We start from the raw sequence: 21490 nt of genomic DNA, 5'->3' as shown, positions 1-21490 counted from the left end.
AAAAAAATGGAAATTCAGTCAACGCGACACTTCCTACCTCAATGGGAGCAACAGGCTGGCTGCCCAACTTAAGCAAAGAGACTCATTTGCCCCAAAATCGTTTCTGAGAAACGCTTTTGTGCCAGTTTGCAGAAGCACACCCGGTCAAAATCTTTGCCTACATCCAAGTCTGAGTCATAATAAATCTGTTAGTCTGCTCATATGATTTTCGGTCACACCAAAACTATAATTAGTGAAGTGCGAAGGAAAACACAATCGAAGTGTTTTCTTCAGTGCTTCGTGTAGCACAAGGTAGTTATTTCCTACAGTATTTTTTATGTAAGAGGTGAAAAAAAGAAATGTTGCTGTTTTTAGACTGCTTCGAGAAAGTCTTTTTTAAAAAGTAAAAGTTACATAATCATAATGGATTATATTTAATGCTGATTTGAAAAAAAAAATGAAGAGACTGAATAATGTACATTTTGGAAAGCAATGACTTTTAGGCTGGTAGCTACAGAAACAACTGTATTGCATCAAATTACACAACTTGTACAATTTGCTAACACACTCTGGATTATCATTGCAAATGCAAGCCGATTATTTGCCAATTTGCATGCATGACATGAAACTTGGTTGATGTTCTCTCTGAAAACTTTTCCCAAATCCAGGTTTTTGGATTAAGGCAACACACTCTCGGTATCCACAAAATTGCATCATTTGGTTTTTCTAGAGCCAAAATAAAATTTGAGGCACAGCAAACTGGTGTTGATACAAAAGTGTTTTGGAAGCAATCTGTGATGTGACTGAAAGCATCTTGCAGTATGAAAATAAAAATTGGAGATTTTGCCTGAATGTGATTCTCGTCTGAAAACACTTTATAAATGAGGTACTAACCAGTACGAGTTTATTATTAATGGATCAAAGGATGTAAACTTGCAATTAGTAAGGAAAAAAAGGGAAGGAGGGAGAGAGAATAAGAAAATTAAGAGCTGGAGATAATGTAAAACTGGTGTGTTTTGGGGGAATACCAAGGAAATAATAATATAGTTAATAATTTACAGTATCTATTTTGTAGAACACACCTTCCTCATTGTTATGAAATAGTTCAGAATTCCCTATCTGAATTGTTGCCAACCTGCACAAGTCAAAACAAACTGATTTATATAATATACACTGCTCAAAAAAAATAAAGGGAACACAAAAATAAGGCATCCTAGATCTGAATGAATGAAATATTCTCATTAAATACTTTGTTCATTACATAGTTGAATGTGCTGACAACAAAATCACACAAAAATTATCAATGGAAATCAAATTTAGCAACCCATGGAGGTCTGGATTTGGAGTTACACTCAAAATTAAAGTGGAAAAAAACACTACAGGCTGATCCAACTGTGATGTAATGTCCTTAAAACAAGTCAAAATGAGGCTCAGTAGTGTGTGTGGCCTCCACGTGCCTGTATGACCTCCCTGCAACGCCTGGGCATGCTCCTGGTGAGGTGGCGGATGATCTCCTGAGGGATCTCCTCCCACACCTGGACTAAAGCATCCCCCAATTCCTGGACAGTCTGTGGTGCAATGTGGCGTTGGTGGATGGAGCGAGACATGATGTCCCAGATGTGCTCAATTGGATTCAGGTCTGGGGAACAGGCGGGCCAGTCCATAGCATCAATGCCTTCGTCTTTCAGGAACTGCTGACACACTCCAGCCACATGAGGTCTAGCATTGTCTTGCATTAGAAGGAACCCAGGGCCAAGCGCACCAGCATATGGTCTCACAAGGGGTCTGAGGATCTCATCTCGGTACCTAATGGCAGTCAGGCTACCTCTGGCGAGCACATGGAGGGCTGTACGGCCCCCTAAAGAAATGCCACCCCACACTATTACTGACCCACTGCCAAACTGGTCATGCTGGAGGATGTTGCAGGCAGCAGAACATTCTCCACGGCGTCTCCAGACCCTGTCACATCTGTCACATGTGCTCAGTGTGAACCTGCTTTTATCTGGGAAGAGCACAGGGCGCCAGTGGCGAATTTGCCAATCTTGGTGTTCTCTGGCAAATGCCAAACGTCCTGCACGGTGTTGGGCTGTAAGCACAACCCCCACCTGTGGTTGTCGGGCCCTCATACCACCCTCATGGAGTCTGTTTCTGACCATTTGAGCAGCCACATGCACATTTGTGGCCCACTGGAGGTCATTTTGCAGAGCTCTGGCAGTGCTCCTCCTGTCCCTCCTTGCACAAAGGCAGAGGTAGCGGTCCTGTTGCTGGGTTGTTGCCCTCCTATGGCCTCCTCCACGTCTCCTGATGTACTGGCCTGTCTCCTGGTAGTGCCTCCATGCTCTGAACACTACGCTGACAGACACAGCAAACCTTCTTGCCACAGCTTGCATTGATGTGCCATCCTGGATGAGCTGCACTACCCGAGCCACTTGTGTGGGTTGTAGACTCCGTCTCATGCTACCACTGGAGTGAAAGCACCACCAGCATTCAAAAGTGACCAAACCATCAGCCAGAAAGCATAGGAACTGAGAAGTGGTCTGTGGTCACCCCCTGCAGAACCACTTCTTTATTGGGGATGTCTTGCTAACTGCCTCTACTTTCCACCTGCTGTCTAGTCCATTTGCACAACAGCATGTGAAATTGATTGTCAATCAGTGTTGCTACCTAAGTGGACAGTTTGATTTCACAGAAGTGTGATTGACTTGGAGTTACATTGTGTTGTTTAAGTGTTCCCTTTATTTTTTTGAGCAGTGTATATCTCCTGTGTTGTTGAGGCAATAAAGAGCCGCACAAACGTAGCCAGCCACTAGGTGGCAGCCACAGATTTCTCTTTGTACTTTGTCATCATCTAGTGGTCACACAGAGTTGTCCAGCTGTTCTCTTTATTTTAGCTAAAATTCTTGGGGAATGTAATTGTAATACATTTCAGAAAATTCAAAATTCAGGATTATTTTTTTAGTAATGCCCTCCCTGGAGACTTCTCAGGCTTATGCCCTCCGTGGAGACACTCAGCCCAATCTCTAGGGGTTATCACCATCGGTTAAAAAATAATAATCAGCAGTTAGAACAGAAACACTTCAGCTTAACTAAGAGTCATGCAAAACAGAGGATCAAAATGGCCATTCTGAATCTCAACGAAGCCCAGCTCTGTTTCCATGCTATGAAGCAGGGAAGCAACAGCTTCTCATTGCTGTCACAAAAAGGTAATTTATTTAGATCTCATTTTGCTGCTGCAGGGAATGTACACATTTTTTTTGCAGAAAGCTCTGTGCAGGAGCCATCACGATGAAGCCGAATCCATTCATTGTGGGGATGCGGAATGATGGATTGAGCATTGAGAGCTCACAAAAGACCTGATAAGAGTAGGGGAGATTTGGGGCCAATATTGTCTGGTGTGTGCATCTAGCTCACTGCCTAGAAAAAGAAACAATAACATGAAATCTTTTTCCATACAGATACCACTAAGCACTGGAAATCCTGTCTTAGATCCTCTGGATTCAAGAGCATGATTTTATATGGTAGCACTGCCGCAGACTGAAATATCTTCAAATGAAGTATCTTTACTGCCCACCTAAAGAACAATAAAAAAGGATTCTGTTTTAAAGGGGATTTGCCCAGAATTTAATGACTACTGGTGTGTTTGGGGCCCATTTTATTATATTTCATTTAATCCCACTGGCCTATTGAGGCCTCTTTGCAGCTTATGAGTTAAAAATGATAAGGCAATATAGCTATGACGATTCCTGCAGTAATCTACGGAGCAGTCAGCTACACAGAGAACACGTCCGTCTCTGTAGTAAAAGCTATACGATAAACTTGATTCGGAGGAAGGAAAAGGAAGAATTGGAAAGGAGGATTTTCACCAGCACAGCATGTAAAGCTGAAATTGGAGCAGAATATGGCAGGGAAATCATTTGCTTTTTCACAACTCTTCCATTACCCTGAGCATTTCCTGGGTGTTTATACCTACTATAGGTAGCCCGCGACTTACAACAGTTCATTTAGTGACTAAAGCTACAGCAGCACTGAAAAACGTGACTTATGACCGTTTCTCACCTTTGTGACAGCTGTGGCATCCCCATGATCATGTGACCCAAATCCATATGCTTAGCAATTGACTCAGGTATATGACCGTTGCTGTGTCCGGGTGATCACGATTCCCTTTTGCGACTTTCTGACAAAGCAAAATCAATGGAGAACCCCAATTCACTTAACCATGTTGCTAACTTAACTGCAGTGATTCACTGTGGCAAGAAAAGTCATTAAATGAGACAAAACTCACTTAACCAATGTCTCACTTAAATCAACATAAATGTCGGGCTCAATTGTGATTGTACGTTGAGGACCACCTGGGTAAGGTAAAGGTTCCCCTCACATATACATGCTAGTCTAGGCTCTAGGGGGCGGTGTTCATCTCTGTTACAAAACCGAAGAGCCAGTGCTGTCTGAAGACGTCTCCGTGGTCATGTGGCTGGCAGGACTAGACGCCGAAGGCGCACGGAACGCTGTTATCTTCCCACCAAAGTGGGTCCCTGTTTTTCTACTTGCATTTTTTACATGCTTTCGAACTGCTAGGTTGGCAGAAGCTGGGACAAGTAACGGGAGCTCACTCCGTTACACGGTGCTAGGGATTTGAACCACCGAACTGCTGACCTTGCTGATCGACAAGCTCACCGTCTTAGCCACTGAGCCACCGACGCTACTGTTACTGTGGTACTTTGTCTCAAATTATCCAAGAGATTGAAGAATGTTATTCACTTGGTTTTGAACTGGGAGCCTTGTTAGATAAGCTCCATTCATGGCCATGAACCCTTCTCAGAGGGTTCTCCAGTTGGCATCCCTCTTGGGGCGGGAAAAAAGGGACTTGCCAATTGTAGGTTTCCACTCATCCACCCACGCCATAGGCCCCACAAGGCAGAACCGCTTCTGATTGCGAAGGGGATGTTTTTCAGATGTTGCAGGGAGAGACTTTGGGGTTAATGGACCAGGAACCCGAGTAACATCTTGTCCGGCAGCGATGAAGGTGTTATGCAAGAGAAAAAGATCACGACGCCGGTCAGTGGCACACCGCTCCCAGAGTCATCCATTGGTGGGAGAGGGCAAGCATCATTGCACCAATGATAGGACTGACCTTGCATCGGACGTAATGGTGAGATTGATACAACAGTGAGGTAATTGTGCCACAAACACAGTGTAAAGCAGGGAGTGGTCATCCTGACATCATTGTGGCCAGGAATAAATACTCATGGATAAAACTATTCGGCCATCGGACAATGGCTCAGTGCAAAATTGTCTCCCTCCCCCAAAAAAATCCCCCCCCCCCAAGTGTTCCTGCAAACTCAAGAAATCCAGAGTAAGGTTTTGGTTAGGTACAACGTAGAACCGGGAAGTAGCACTAATGCTTGTCCACAAAACTACACACTTCAGATATTGAAGGCCCCGGGAATCCCTCTAGCCTGGGCCAAAGATGTCCAGGGTTGGAACAAATCTAGTAAGATGTGGTGCCGTTATTGTATTCTTGATCGGATATGGCTTAGGACAAGAGTCTTCAAACTTGACAGCTTTAAGACTTGTGGACTTCAACTCCCAGAATTCCTGAGCTAACATGACTGGAGGAGGAATTCTGGGAGTTAAAGTCCACAAGTCTTAAAGCTGCCAAGTTTGAAGGCCCCTGGCTTAGGAAATTCATGAGGTAAACATTCAGGGTGACTTAAGTTTATGGAACGTCAAGGATTTTTTCCCTAATTATAGCAGCAAAAAGAAGCCAGATCAATTCTCCTTACGGTCCTGTGTTTATTCTTTTGGACAAAACTCTGCAACTCAAGTGGCATTTCGAATATAAAAACAGAGAGCCACATAAAATAAACCACTTCACAGAAATGCCTCCAACTCCATGGCCCCTGCAGTGCAGGTGGAGACACGTTCATCTTAAAACCAAGTGCATTTTATCCAGATGTTCACCCCGGCTTTGAACACAAGAGAACATCTGGATTTAAAATTCACCGGCCGTGAGGAAAGAGCGATCTCCCTCCCAGAGCACTGCAATGGTGGCCACGCGCTCTCAATCCATACAGGTAGTCCTCGACTTATGACCACAATTGAGCTCAAAATGTGTTGTGAGTTTCGTTTCATTTTATGACCTTTCTCACCCCAGTTGTTAAAGTGAATCGCTGCAGTTGTTGAGTTAGTTAACCCAGTTGTTAAAGTGAATCCGGCTTCCCCACGGATTTTTGCCTTTCAGAGGGTCACAAAAGGGGAATCACGTGATTTTGGGCCACAGCAACGGTCATAAACATGAACCAGCTGCCAAGCATCTGAATTTTGATCATGGAGGAGGCTGCAGTGGACATTAAGTGTGAAAAGCGGTCCTAAGGCACTTCTTCCAGTGCCGTGTTGACTTTGAATGGTCACTAAATGGACTATTGTAAATCGAGGACTACCTGTATTGGCAACTTAAAGCCGGGCAGACTTCGGCTCCCAGAATTCCCCAGCCAGCAAGCTCTAAACTGTGTTAAAAAAACAAAAAACAAATGCAAGGGAAATCTTTCAACTTTGGCTGTTTACAAAGGCCCTGTGTCCAGTTTGAAGACCCCCAAACAGGTGCCAGATTTTGGCTGCTCAGGTTGGGAAGATCCCAAGATCTACCTGGGTCATTCACCTGTGGAGACCACGAGATTCGTTTTTTGCTGGCCATGTTTTATTTCATTTGTTTGTTTGAAACAGGGGAGCCAATGGTACATAGTTTCCCAAATATGAAAGCAAAACCCACCCCACCCGACCCCAAATCCAGAAGGCAAAACGAACTGCCAGAAGATTGAGATGCTACATGCTACATTTAACCTAATTAAATACTCATGCTTATTTGGGGAGGTGAGACAAAAAGCATCATTCATAAAAACATACAATTAAAAACAAAAGGCCTGACCATATAGAACTTTAACCTACAGAAATGTTGTACCCTAATTGTTTCCATGCACACAACTAACATTACAAAAATCGCTTGTTTTAAAAAAAATAACACAATTAAGACTTCTAGGAGCATTTTGTGATTAAAAACAATTCCTAATTCCTTTGGAGAGAGAGAGAGAGAGAGACAGAGAGAGAGAGAGAGCACCTCCAGATTGCAAATTCCTATACACATTTTACTTGAAGGGAAATCTTTTTTAAAAAAACTCACACGGATCACCTCAAAATAAGGAGATGTTATTTCAATCTCTATTTCAGCTATGTAGGCAACAAACCAACAGTGCTAGTGAGAACTTCATCTGTAAAGCAAGTCCAAAAGAATTCGACTTTCTACCGTTACAGAAAATATAATCTGCTAAAATAAATAAAACCGCTGCATATTAACATTTCCACTATAAAGTATGCATACCAGAATATTTATAAATATTGAATGGTTTTTTCTTCTTCTTCGTAATACCACCTACTACAATAATGCTGGCTAAATAGAAGTGCATTATGATAAGCACTACGGGTGGTTGAATGCTTGCCACATACTGCGGTTACTTTGAGGTAGAGCACACATGCGTACCAAATTCTGCATTCATTTACAGTTGCTGCTGGTATCATGTGTTGAAGAAATGTGTACAGTATGAAAAATTCTAAAATACATATGAATGGGGGGGGGGGGAGAAATGTTTTGAGGGGGGGAAAATATAGATTATTTTTCTCATGCAACTATGAATAGTCTCACGGTGTGATTTTTTTTTTCAAGGCAAGATTGTTATTGTCTGCAAAAGGACGAGTTGTTCAAAAAAGTGAGTGTTTCTACTGGTTTTAGTGCATTTCTTTCGTTTACTCTTCTAATTTGCATTGTCAAGCTCTTTTTTTTTCTTTTTCTTTTTAATATACCCTTGGTGTGCAAACGACATGCCAGTTTTAACAAAACACTGTCATGTTAAGAGGAAATTTAAAAAAAAAGGAATTTCAGATCGTTAAAAACAATGGTAAACAGGAAAAACTATAAGGAAATCCATAGCCAAGTTACATCATTTGATTTCAAGTAATAAAAAAAAGACTACTTATAATAATAATAATTTTAAAAAAAGGAACACATTTCGCAAGTACAAAAAAAAAAAGAAAGGAAGGAAGAAATGCCTGCTGTTTTAGTTCAGGTGTTTCAGGATGCTGCTGTAGGTCTTATGGGGGATTTGAGGAGATGACTTCATGGCAGAAGGGGTAAGGGTGGCTTGCAAAGACTTCAGGGGTGAGCCAACCGGGGTGGGAAACGGGGGGATAGCTATCGCTTCAAGGTGCTTGTTGAAGAGAAATTCTCCGCTATTGCTCAGAAAGTTCCCCCCTCTCTCTTTCTCCCCAAGCTTCCCATCTTCGGCTGGCTCAGCTTCTGAGGTCTCGGGCTCCTCCTTCCTGCTAAAGAACCTGTCGAGGTAACTGGGGTAAGAGGGGTTCTCCTTCTCCATCGTCTCATCCTTCCTGACCTCGCAACAGAACTGGTCTAGGAGGAAGCACTCCTCCCCACCGTGGCTGACCAGCTGGCTGTCCCACGAGCTTTGGTAGAGGGCCTCCAGCTGGGCCAGGTTAGCCATGCCTTTCTCCTGCTTCTCCCTGCTGACCGATTTAGAGATGCCCTTGGGTTCTAGGTGGGACACGGAGCTATTGAGGTCGTTCAGCTTGTCGACCGCGGCCGACTCGTGCTGCAAGCTGAGCTGAATCGTTCCCGCTATGAAGGAGTCGAAGTCAAAGGCTTGACTCTTCTCCTTCTCCGCGAGCTGCTGGGAGGCCTCCTTGAGAGCTATCTGAGCTTTCACCCAGCCGTTCTTTTCGCACTTGGACTTGCCTTTCTTATCTGACTTCTCTTTGCTCTGCTCCTTCCAGTTAGAAAGGTCTATGATAAGCTTGGGCTCATAGTAATGGTTCACTTCGCTTTCTCTCCAGACTAAATTATCTAGGTAGGACGAGGACCTCGTTTTGTAATTACAGGTATGGTTACATTCCAGATCACAATACTTGTTTTCGTGGTGATCTGGGTACGGCCAACAAGGCTCGGTGGAGAAGTGGGTATCAAAAGCCGGGTCTTCGAGATACTTCTCGCGATCGCCGTCCAAATATTTCCGCGGGTCCACCTGAACTTCCTCCTCGTCGGTCCCATCCGAAAGGGCCCTGGGGTCTCGCTGGACTTCATCGGCTTCGAAGTTGTTGTGGACGGGCCATTCGTGGTCTGAGAACTGGCTCTCGTGATACCTGTAGTAATGAATGCCTTACATGAGCCAAGAGTAAGTTTCCGCTGAAGAGCAGCTTCAGAAGGATGAGGTATAACGCCACGCTTTTTAAGCTTAGCGGTTTTGCAGGTCATCAACAGCCATGTGCGTGTCTCGCGGTTTTAATTTGGAGAACTTCTCAGTGACACCATGCAGGCAAGTCTAGGCAGTTATGACTGGTCATAACAGTTAAGTTATGACCAGTCACGTGGTGACCATTTGAAGTTACGAGAGACAACCCGCTCCCCAAAAAAGCTACTTACAACCCGGTTTCGCTTAACCGCTGCCAGAAAAAGTGCTGGGAAATTCAGATCAGGCCACTTGATGCCTTAACTTTACAACTGCAACGACGACTATTTCAGGGCTCAATTATGGTCCTAAGTCAAGGACTACCTTTGCATGCAACTTAAGAAAACACCTGGTCTTCAAGATGCCCTCAAATGTTCGTGCCAGATGTGTATTTTAGCAGCATCTAACACCACGTGGCATTCTACTACTTTCTTATCAGCGGGTATTTCAAATATTACTACAACGGTCCAGAAGCATCTTCTTTTAATGACCCCATAATTCCTTGTAGGGTGGAGTCTGGGCAATTGAATGGAGCTGAGTGTTTACTGGCCGGATGCCCTTCCTGTCGCCAATGGGGAGTTTTTTCCCCCAGCAGATATATTTTCATCGTGCACAGACAGAAAAATAACTGCCTCTACCTAGGATCAAACTTACAGCCTCCAGATGGTGAAAGCTCCACCTCTAGGCCACCGCACCACTCCCTACAAATATCCAGAATAATTTCCCAAAAGTTTACCTTTCCCAGTTATAGATGTGGCTGTGACTTTCATCCATCAACAGAATATCATCCACTTCATCCTCAATGTGGAAAGGATGACTTGAAATGGGCTCATCGGTTGGGAAGGAATAAATACTCATGTAAGGGTGAGACAAGGCTTCTTCCGCTGTCAATCGGTCCATGGGACTGAAGGTCAGTATTTGTTCCAGGAAGTCCAAAGCTACAGAGGATGAATCCAAACATTTAAAAAAAAAAAAAAAAAACATTTGAACACAATATGAAGATCACATCTTTTATTATCACACTGTGTTTCGTATTTCTGAAACCAGAACAGCAATAACAATAGCACTTATACACTGCTTCATCGTGCTTTACAGCCCTCTCTAAGCGGTTTACAGAGTCGGCATACTGTCCCCAACAATCTGGGTCCTCAGTTTACTGACTCAGGATGGAAGGCAGAGGCAACCTTGAGCTGGTCAGGATCAAACTCCTGGCAATGGGCAGAGTTAACTTGCAATGCTCCATTCTAAGCACTGGGAAGGGAGGGAGGGAGGGAGAGAGGAAGGAAAAACAGCAATAGCACTTAAACTTATATGCTGCTTCACAGTGCTTTACAGCCCTCTCTAAGCAGTTTACAGAGTCAGCCTATTGCCCCCAACGATCTAGGTCCTCATTTTATCGGCCTCAGAAGGACAGAAGGGTGAGTCAACCTCGAGCCAGTCAGAATCAAACTGCTGGCAGCAAGCTGAATTAGCCTGCAATACTGCATTCTAACCCACTGTGCTACCACAGATTTAATGATGAAAACGTAATGCAAACAAGTGGTTTCTTTTTTCTTTTCCTTCTGACGCAGGACATCTTCTCCATTGTGGCATTTGTGTAAGCATCTGTTTGGCTACGTCTCTCATTGCTATAACTAGTAATACGATGGAACAACAGAAAACAGAATGCACGGATAATAGGGGACTGGCCACAAACTAAACGAACAGTTGTAGGCTTAAAATATCAGACGCGTTCCTGAACACTGTAGCCTATAAATTCATATACGAAATACTTGTTCACTCAGTAGCCTTCCCCATTAAAATATCACCTGCAGTAGCTGGGCAGAAACACTTGCAAAAGCCGCCTCTCTTTTTTAAGCCACAGATGAGTAATCTAGGATGTGTTGAAAAAGCAGGCATATATTGGGAGATTTGTTCTTTCATCACGGAAAGCCCATTGTGATGCAAATGTTACGGCCCTTTATAGAGAACAAGTCAATTCCCTCCACGCAGAGTGCTGGATTTCTGTTGTAACTCTTTTGAGTTAACAGGACCAGGAGAATAATAGATGCATACATACATTTGGCTCCAGGATGTTCCAGAACTGGATAAAGAGCGGGGACATGGTATGCCCAGAGGTTTGTTCTTTGTTTTAGAGGGCCTTGTACACTGGGCACCACAACAATCGAAGTCATCCTGACCACACACTCAAAGCCTAACATGTAAGCGAGGAGGAGTGAGGGAAGACAAAAAGAGAGAGAGAGAGAGACAGACAGACAGAGCTGCGCTACCTTCAGGGCTGACGCCTGGGAGTAACTGAGTTAAAGGTTTGTGTGGCTCAGTCATGTCGTTTTTAATGTAAACTGGGATTACATTAAGAAGTTCCTGACGGTCTTCCTCATGTACAACGGGAATAGATTCCAAAATCAGCTGCATCTGTTCAAGTTCATGGGCACCTGGAGAAGCAGACAAGAAGCAAAATGTCAGCTGCGTTTGAGAATATTCCAATTCAAGGTTACTGTGATGACCCAAAGGGGCGTGGTCCAAAGGCAACACAGTCAAATAAGCAAGAAGTGTCCTTGTAATACCTCCAACTTTGCCCCCAATGTCCAGGTTACCTTCGGCTGGAGAAAAAAAACTCTCCCAAGAACAGTCTTTAAGTGGAGGAAATTCAGTCAGAAAACGAAGTACATACAACCTGTAAATAAAAATCCACACAAACCACGCTGCAGCAATTAACTTGACAGGGCAGGATAAGGAATTCCAAACTTGAAAGGCCAGCAAAACACACAGTTGGGAAGACGCCAGGAACCCAGATAAGCCTCGACAATACCAGATAAATTCACAATTTGCTCCCAACAACTTTGCTGTGTGCAGCCTCCCTTTTTAAACAGTGTTCCCAGCTGCAGCTAATGAAGGGAATCAGGGCCCTTTCCTCCCCCGTAAGCCACGCAACTCACGTTGCTCCCTTCTCTGTTCCTCCCTGCGTGCCCTAAGATGAAGGTGTGGGCCTGGGTCTTCCTCCGAATTCCCTCTTCCTTGCTCTACCTCTCCCCTGCTCTGCCCAGCTGACCTTTGCCCTTCCACAGTTTCTTCCCCAGCCAATGGAGCCACACTCCCGTTCCCTGTCAGCTGCTCCGCCTCCACCTCTGAGTCAGATTCCAACAGGGGCATGATAGCTACACTCTGTTGAGAGTCGGATGAGCAATGCATTCAGAGTGGATAAAAATCGATGATTAAAAATAAAAAAAATAAAAAAAATGATTTTAATTTAAACCGGTTTGATTTAAATTGGATTTTTTTTTAATTTTTATCAAACTTATTTTAATGAAATGATTTTGGGGTAAAAAAAATCTATCTATAGTTTTCTATTTAAAATGCATTCATAATTTAGTTTATTTGGCATGAAATGGAACTTAATTCTGCAGCATGAGGCTGTATCTTCTGCAATATTGAGACTGTCGGTGAGTCAACGTTGGGTCAGAGGAGGAGCCGCTGCGGGACGGAGGTGACAGTTGCTCTTCAAAGATTAGGATTTAAATTGAGTTGATTTAAACCAAGCCTTTTCACTAGTGATTTAAACGGACTTGATTTAAATCGAATCCACTCTGAATACAGTTAAGTAAACGTTAAGTAAATACGACAGTATGCAGGGATTCCTTATCGTGCCACCCTCAGCAGAGACCGCTGCCCCCCTGGGACCCCCCCTCAGCCTGGATGTCGCTACCCACACCCACCTCTTGGCAAAAAGGGGCACCCGTGGCATCCGTCGCTGCATGTTTTTAAAGCGGCAGGATTGTACCTGCCTGCCTTTACCAACCTGCGAAGAGAGTTTTGCCTGTCAGCATTTCAGCAAAGATGCAACCTGCAGCCCACATATCAATGGCTTTCGTGTAGTTGTTGGGCGACAGCAAGAGGCGAGGTGATCTGTACCATTTAGTTACTAGTCCTTCAGAAAGATGGCCCTGGAAGAGAGAGGGGGGGGGGGTTTGCTTTTGATTTGTCCCACATCCGTTCGGCCCTCCTTCAAGCTCTTCGTGCAATTTATTCTGCTGAGGTGCCACAAGCATTTCAGAGAGTCTTAAATCAAATGGGCCTAAGTCCACCCCAATACCCAGCCTCTATTCTGACCCAGTTTAGCCTGTGTTCACAGGGTCATTGTGGCTGCCAGAGCGGTTTTTATGCATTCTGTGGAAGAGCCTTCTTACGTCATGAAATATTTGCACAATCAACCAAAGTTTTTAAAGTTTTTGTAAACTAATTTGGCGCTTTTGTTTAGGTAACCATGAGAGCCAGTTTGGTGTTTTGGTGAAGGGGCTGGCACCAGAAAACAGGCCTCCTTAGGCATGAAAACCAGACTTGGTTAATTTAACATCAGCCCCCTCTCTCTCAGAGTTGTTGATGTGGGGAAAGCAGGAAGTGAGAGCATTACGGATGTTTGTTCTCTTAAGTTATGCATTAAAAAAGGCAGGATAAAAATCTAATGATGATGATGTATGCGGGCAAAATAATAAAATCTGCTTTTCACGAAAGCCTTTCAAGTTACTTCTTGTATCTACACAAAAACCTACGTAGGATCCATTAGGGACTTTTTAAACTTTACTGTTGTATACATTGAATCAAGAGAGCTGTTTCCCTAGACATCTCAAATGCTTTAGCCTGTTTAGGAATGACAAATATATAACTGAGAACCAATTATTTCATTTTACAACAGACAGGAGACAATCCCTGGCCTTGAGGAACCTACATGACAAGTCTTCAGGAATATCAAAGTCTACAGCCAAACTCCAAAATGCCACTATATTTCCTGCGGGTGGAGGGATCGGTTTTATGGTGCTTTTATAGATAATGATTCCAGCTAGACCTTTAAAGCTTAACTTGTTTGTTCTGTAAGGGGAACAGAGACTATTAGACAGCCCTTGTGGTGCAAGACTCATAAATCAATCAAACATCAGAACTGAAGCTGTCTTTTCTAAGACTATCAAGCGCTGCCTTCCTCAACACCTCCCCAAGTGTTAGAATTGATGGCTGGTTTTTGCACCAGTGATTAGAAACAAATGCCATCCAACAAATGCCGTAGATACCAGACTGTCCAAGAAAAGAGATGGTACATATCTAACCACGCTAACATAAAGGAGTTAAACAGGGCTGACTGAAGAACAAGATTTTAGACATCGCTCGCTAAGGTTCTTGTGTGGTCTTAGCAAGATTCAAAATGCTCAAAGGGTGGAAGCGATTAACTTATGGAGGATGTGACTAGATATTAAGCACTAGCTCTGTACCCCTGCTTCGCTACGAAATTATATGGCCGGGCTTAGTTTTTGGGGAGGAAAATAAGGGGGGGAAAAAATCTGCCTCTGCCTACTAGCATCCAACGGTATTCATCTGGCTAGTGTCCTGTCAGTACAGGAGAGAGTTGAGGGCTGTTTGGAAACTGAAACAGAATTTCTTGTGCGAGCAAGGAGACAGCAAGAAGCCTGGGCGTGGCTTAGCTCAACTGTTCTATACTAAAGCTGATTGCTGCTGTGAAAGTAAAACTGAAACTCTTCTCCTCTGCTTGTGTTTTGCATTTGGAGCAGATTTCTTTTCAGGTGGGGAGCGGGAGTAGAACTCCTTAGCATCAGAGAGTGTTAATAATAATAATATATGAAATACTAATGCTCTGATGGTCATTTCGAAAAATCCTTTCTTAGTGAGCCCCTAGAAGCCAAGAGGAACAGATGTGCCACATTTCAAGTTTGTAGGCTTTACGGTTCTGGAGATTTTGTCATGATGCGCGAGTGGTCTTTCGCTTGTATAGAGAGAGAGATACCCTGCAATCAACTGGTCTCCAAATCTGACTGTCCCCTCCGTTTTAAAGGAGAACAGCCATTTATTTCCACTTACCTTATGAGAATAATGAGGGTCCATGATCCGTGCCAGGCCAAAGTCCCCGATTTTCAGCACCAAATCTTCAGTATTAATAAACAGGTTTGCTGGTTTGAGATCTCTGTGCAGGACGTTGGCCGAGTGAATGTATTTGAGACCGCGTAGCAGCTGGTACATGAAGAGCCTGGCGTGTTCTTCCAGTAAGGGCCCCTGCTCCACCAGGTTCGCCAGGTCGGTCTCCATGTACTCCTGGACAATGTAAACACAGTTCAGTTCTGTCAGAGAGCCGACGTCATCCGTCAGCTGGCTCCCGTTGGGGCCAAGGATTTCAAAAACTTTGACAATGTTGTCGTGGTCGAGTCTCCGGATAATCTTGATCTCACGCAGGGCGTGCTTGACGCTCTGAGGGTCAGAAAGCATGATCTTCTTGACAGCCACTCGCTTGTCGCAATCGTTATCGACAGCGGAAAAAACCAAGCCATTGCCACCAGAGCCCAGAGGTTTTAAGTCCATATACCGAGAACCTACATCGAAGCCATGAATGTTCATCAGACTTTCAAACTTCTCTGCCATTTTTTTTTTCCCCCTCTAAAAAGAATTTTCTATATCCGGTTTCCTCCCTCTTAAAAACTACTCCCGCTTCTATGAATAGAGAGAAGAGAAGCTTCCACTGGTAGACTGGGAGGGTCTCTTAGGAGAGGAGAACTCCGGTTTGACTGCTGGGTAGCTTCTTGGTGCTCTCATTGCATGGTCAGCCAGCCAGGCCTGGTGTTTCCTCGCTTTCGGGATAAGCACTTAAGACTCTTTACAGATCACGGCAGCGAGGAGAGACACAGAGAAAGAGGTTGCAGCATTCATAGTTCAAAGAAAGGTGCAGCACACATCCAACAGACACGGAAAGAAAACACCAGGGGAAAATCAAACGGAACGAAGTGGCATCTTGGGGCGCCCTTCACTCTACTGTGCCAAACTGATTGACGCTTAACAAAAATGTGAATAAATAGGCATGTAATAGGCTTGCGTTAACATCCTCCTCACAGTGCAGATACATTCAGTGTTGGACTGGTCCTGAGCAGCTTCATTCTAGGGTGGATGGTTTTCCCCGTCTCTGTTTTACAGTCTAGTTCGCTAAGAGGAAGAGGCAGCAAGGTACCAAAGATGCTGTTAGTTAATGATCAGGTGGCTCCAGCTCACCACAATCACAATCAAAGCTACCATCCATCTTATTCTGTGAAAACCTGAAGAAGGAAAAGAAAAAGAAGAAAAGAAGAAGAAAAAAGAAGGCACACGTAAGCAACCCAAATCATTAGACAGGCATAAAATTTAAATTACATAGTGGTTTTACCGCAAACTAAACTTATTTTGTTTTTTAAAATCACACACACATACACACAGAACTAGGCATTAGGAACCCTTTGATCTGCTGGATAGACCGGATCCATCACTGATCTCATTCCAACCCAGCAGATTCTATCTCATTATGTTCTTTTCATGGATAGGAGCGTCTATAAAAAGGCACAAAGGCAAAACGAATTCTTGCCTGTATAAATAAACACAGTGTCCATCCATTGGGGAAACATTCTGTACTTCTCTGTACTTTCTCCCCCCAAAAAGGTGAAACTTTAAAGAAACCGTTTCATTACTTGAGACAAGTTGCTATGTTCAATACTTTCATTAAAAAAAAAAAAAAAAACATGGTCCCACTAGGGGATACTTCCTAAAAAAAAAAAAGTGACGAAACGGTTGTAAAAACCAAAAGATTAAGCCCATTTTACAAAGAATTAATCTGAAATAACTCAATTTGCCAATCAGTCCTGGATAGGACCTTCTGCGTCCATAATCAACAAGCATTCGTGTTGCACTGGGGTGAAAACAGAATTAGAAATCAAGATATTCTGCATGCCTAACTCATTCCAGGAAATACATACAATAATAATGATTTTTAGATAAAAGAGGAAGGTAGAACAGAGACTATATAATTGAACAGAAAGGTAATCACAATACAGGATGTTTTTTTGCAGGGAGCAAATCTAGAAATATTGTAATGGGGACCAAGAAACCCGATTATTTCTATGTAGATCTTAGTTATATAAAAAAGAATTGTCGGTAGTGGATCATACTCAACTGAGTGGAATGTTAAAAATCCGTAAAGCTATTTTCTAGTACAATTAAAGCAACCCTTTTGTGGATCTCTATATACCAGCTCTGGTTTCCAGGGGCTCCTCTCCAACAGTGCAGTTTCATAGATTGTGACTTCACCTGATGATGAAGTCACTTTCTATGGAGATGGCATTATTTTGGAAAGTCTTCTGTTACATTACAGCAGAGGTCTCCAAACTTGGCAGCTTTAAGACTTGTAGACTTCAACTCCCAGAATTCCTGAGCTAAACTGACTGGAGGAGGAATTCTGGGACTTGAAATCCACAAGTCTTAAAGTTGCCAAGTTTGAGGACCTCTGCATTACAGTGCTATCTTGGTTCGCGTCTATTCCCTTTTTACTTCAAGAGCTTCCGGCTCCCATATTTGGCTGCAGGCACCAACTGCGTGTTTCTGAAATGTGGCTGAGGTTTTTAACAGGAAGAAAAGGCTTATTGCGCGCGAGAGAGAGAGACAGACAGACAGACAGACAGAGCAGATGAAAAGGAACGGGAGAAAGAGTGCGTGGGTATAGCTCACTAGCTTAAAAAACGAATATATCGGTCTCAGAAAAACAACTGTCTCTATAAAACAGCCCATACTTGGCAGCATGAAAACCGAATCAACAGTCCGACGAACGGATAACTGACTGTTAAGATGTAAAGGATGTTCTTTGATAGTCAAATAAAAGATACGCCTTTCAAGTTTACACGGCCTTTTATTGCTAAATATGTGGATTGTCTACTCAAAGGAGAGAAAAAAAAACAGCCCAGTTCACATTTTCATCATCTCACAGAACTTCTGTTTGAAACTATTTTCCAGTGAACCACAAGTTCTTGATGCGTATTTACTCACAGTGGGCCTAGGAAAAACTGGGGGTTGTTTGTTCTGATGCTAGCTATGCTTCAATCCTGGCTTTAAAGTATTTTTCTTGTAACTGAAGACGACAGGGACTTTCCTTCTGAGTTAGTCACTCCTGCCTGCGTATCTCACAGCAAGAAAGAATACCATTAAATAAATATGGCTCATTAACTCTTCCCCCTCCCACCACCACACCAGTCAAACTCTGACCACAATATACATTAAGCAAGCACAAGCAAACAAATGAAAAAAGCTTTCTGGCTCTTCTACCTGGAAGAAGCTACTCTCAAACTTAACCAGAGCTTAATGACATCATGAGTCAAGGCTTCAAACTCTCCAATTCTAAGAACAGCCCTACCCAACTTTAAAACTGACTGGAACAAAACCTCCTGAAATAAAAAAAAGCATGAGTAACATTTGTTCTGTGCTATTTCTCACCTCTTTTACATTTACAATAAGCCTCCCAAAGGCCAAATTGGTGGACAGGACAAATTGCGTTACCTCGCCTGAAGTCAAACAAGTCAGTCGGGAGAACCGAGTGAGCTGGGCTTTTCATGGCCTACACCAGGGGTCCCCAACCTTGGCAACTTTAAGGCTTGTGGACTTCAGCTCCCAGAATTCCTCAGCCAGCTTTGCTGGCTGAGGAATTCTGGGAGCTGAAGTCCACAAGCCTTAAAGTTGCCAAGGTTGGAGACCCCTGGCCTACACCTTTGTTTGCTCAACCCACAGACGTGACTGACCCTCAACAAAACCTCTGTGAGTTGTTGTGGTTATGATACAACGCAATTAAGCCTTCAAGAACAAAGAATATCATAAAAATGTCTATGACTTATAGCAGAGGCCACAATGGATCTCTCTCTCTCTCTCTCACACACACACACAAACGCATACAAAGTTTTACAGTATTTATAGTCCTTCGTTTTCAGTTCTGCTGTTTTAAAAGTGTAGCTGGGAAGTGGGTGGGTGAGTGAGTGAAGCAACTATGATAACTTTATGACTTGTGGACTTCGACTCCCAGAATTCCTGTGCTGACTCAGGAATTCTGGGAGTTGAAGTCCATAAGTCATAGCCCTAGTTGACCATCCCTGGAGTCAATAAGTCATTTTTTTTATTTATTGGCAGCTCCAACATACACCCATTCTACTAGAGAACTAGCTACGTCCATGGTGCAGCTTTATTTTTGATCTAAATACAGATTTCCATGCCAGGCACAAAGCACGCACACACACACACACACACACACACACACACACAGCTTTAAAGAGTTCACCATGCTTTACAATATGGTCCTTCCAAACTGACCTTAATTTTCCTGCCCACCTTTGCTGGGAAAGATTACCTGCAGCTGGCCATTTCCACACACTGCCCTGTAGGGAAGGCAGGCTGGGGAATAAAGGTAGTCCTTGACTTACAACAGTTCATTTAGTGGCTGTTCAAAGTTACAACAGCCCTGAAAAAAAGTGACTCGTGGCCATTTTTTCCAGAGTTACGGACCTTCCTAGTGTCCCGCAGGGTCGCGTGATCAAAACCCAAAGGCTTGGCAACTGGCTCATACTTATGACCGCTACTGTGGTCCCAAGACCACAGGATTCCTTTTCTGACAATCATATCCAACGGGAACGCCAGCTTCACTTAACAACCGGGTGACTCACTTATCAACTGCAGGGATTCGTAAAACGGGGGCAAGACGCACTTAACGAAATGTCCCACTTCAAACAGAAATTGTTGGTCCTTAAGTTGAGGACTGCCTGCATTAGGGCTTATTTATTTAGGAAATTTAGAAGGGAGGAAAAAAAGCTCCCAGCGTTAGCTTTCCATAAAACTTATTAGATAATCAGGCCAAGTCTTTCTGGAAGGAAGAAACCAATTCTGGAAGGAATTGGTAAGAAAAAAGCTGTTATACAACCTGATAAAAAAAAAAAAAAAGCCCCATCTATGTAACACGGTGAGGGTGCTTATGTGGATTTTTTAAAAAAAATATATACCAGCCACGTTGCAAGCTGTAGGCAGTGAGTCATTGTAAGGACTCCTGAAACTGCAGCCTTTCTCAACCTCCCACTTAGTCCCCACACATTCTGAAGGCCAAGCTATTGTTAATTTACCCATGCTTCCCCCTGATTAAAAGCCATTTAATACTTAATTTTCCCCATTGTAAACCAAAGAGTATGCATCCCATCAACACTCGGATTTCCAAGCTCTTGAAGAAAGAGATACGGGTTTGATCTTGGCCTGATTTGCTTCCAAATAAACTTTTACTTTATAAATTGTGAATAGCTGGGACATGTTTCCCACTACTTCAGAAACCATACACAAAAAAATAAAAAAAGGGTCGCAGCATATAACAGAAACTACAACTAAATGGATTATTATTTTTCCTGCTGTGTGGGTAGGCTACTCTAGAAATCAATATACATTTCAGTGAGAATTTCTTGGGCTGACATAAACCTGAGCTGAGACTGATTTTAGTCTTGAGAAAGTACTGTGTTCACACAGCTTGCTAAACCACAGATCCAGCAGAAGATTCCAAGCTAAGAAATAGACAATAACTAAGCCACCTTTATTATGAATTATTAGTCCACCTAGCCTAAGAGGCTGGGTTACCCCCAAACTGTCCCAGTTCAGCTTTCCTACTTAACTGGGACCAGTCTGATGTAGTAGTAAAGGTACCAGGTTTGGAACAGGGAAGCTGTGAGTTCTAGTCCTGCCTTGGGCATGAAGGTAGCTGGGTGACTTTGGGCCAGTCACTTTCTCTCAGTCCTAGGAAGGAGAAACAATTCGGAAAAACAATACCAAGAAAACTGCAGACTAATCCAGGCAGTCACACCAGGAAACAAAACACCAGCTTAAAACGACGTACTCTTCTTAACTGTGCCGATCTTTCCAAATGAATGAATGGCCCTTTTAGAACAACCAACTTATTCATTTATTTATTCAAACATCCCAGCCATGCATAAATCCCACTGTGTCTCTGGAGAGAGTGCTAACCAAGAATGACAGCTACTCTGTAAAGATGGTCATAAATGTAAGAACAGGGTTTCCTTCTAGAGGAGAATCTTGAGTTGACATTAGAGTTTAGAAGGATCTAAGCCCTCTCTTGGTTTGTACCCTTCGACTAGTATTGTTTGAATTAAAGACCCAACAAAGAGCACTTTCTTAAGACAAGACGAATTCAAATATTCAGTTATCTATCCACCCTTACTCAGGAGCCCAACACTACTCACCCAGCTGTAAGCTGCTTCTCCCTCCTGGCCAGGTGCAAATGCTCTTCTGAAAGGGTTATACCCAGAGCAAAGACCACCCCTCTCTTAGCAGGGTAGGCTCTCGAATTGGGAGGGTTGCAAGAGGGAGGAGTCCTTTTCAAAACCCAACTACCTTTT

The 21490-nt window shown here is 43.3% G+C and overlaps 1 protein-coding gene across 6 annotated transcripts in view; it reads right to left on the bottom strand.

Moving 5' to 3' along the window:
* Positions 1 to 7161: 7161 nt before the first annotated feature.
* The window catches only part of MAPK6 (mitogen-activated protein kinase 6), a 31667-nt gene continuing 17338 nt past the window's right edge, over positions 7162 to 21490 (bottom strand). For 2 of the 6 annotated variants that reach the window (XM_087972889.1, XM_087972887.1), the window contains exons 2-6: positions 15135 to 16354; positions 13069 to 13213; positions 11540 to 11704; positions 10006 to 10207; positions 7162 to 9183 (exon numbers count right to left, since the gene is read on the bottom strand). In XM_087972889.1, coding sequence (XP_087829015.1) covers positions 8088 to 9183; positions 10006 to 10207; positions 11540 to 11704; positions 13069 to 13213; positions 15135 to 15689 — 2163 coding nt within the window. In that variant the 5' untranslated portion in view covers positions 15690 to 16354 and the 3' untranslated portion in view covers positions 7162 to 8087. Of the gene's footprint in view, positions 9184 to 10005; positions 10208 to 11539; positions 11705 to 13068; positions 13214 to 15134; positions 16355 to 18410; positions 18503 to 21330 lie in introns of all 6 variants that reach the window. The other 4 variants (XM_087972893.1, XM_087972890.1, XM_087972894.1 and 1 more) reach the window with 4 other exon arrangements.

This window comes from Notechis scutatus, chromosome 11 (genome assembly GCF_049901735.1).
Source record: "Notechis scutatus isolate UNSWTSFEM ecotype Mainland chromosome 11, rNotScu1.2, whole genome shotgun sequence".
Classification (NCBI taxonomy): Eukaryota; Metazoa; Chordata; class Lepidosauria; order Squamata; family Elapidae; genus Notechis; species Notechis scutatus.
Note: the sequence above shows the minus strand (reverse complement) of the source record. Positions and strands in the feature narration are given on the sequence as shown.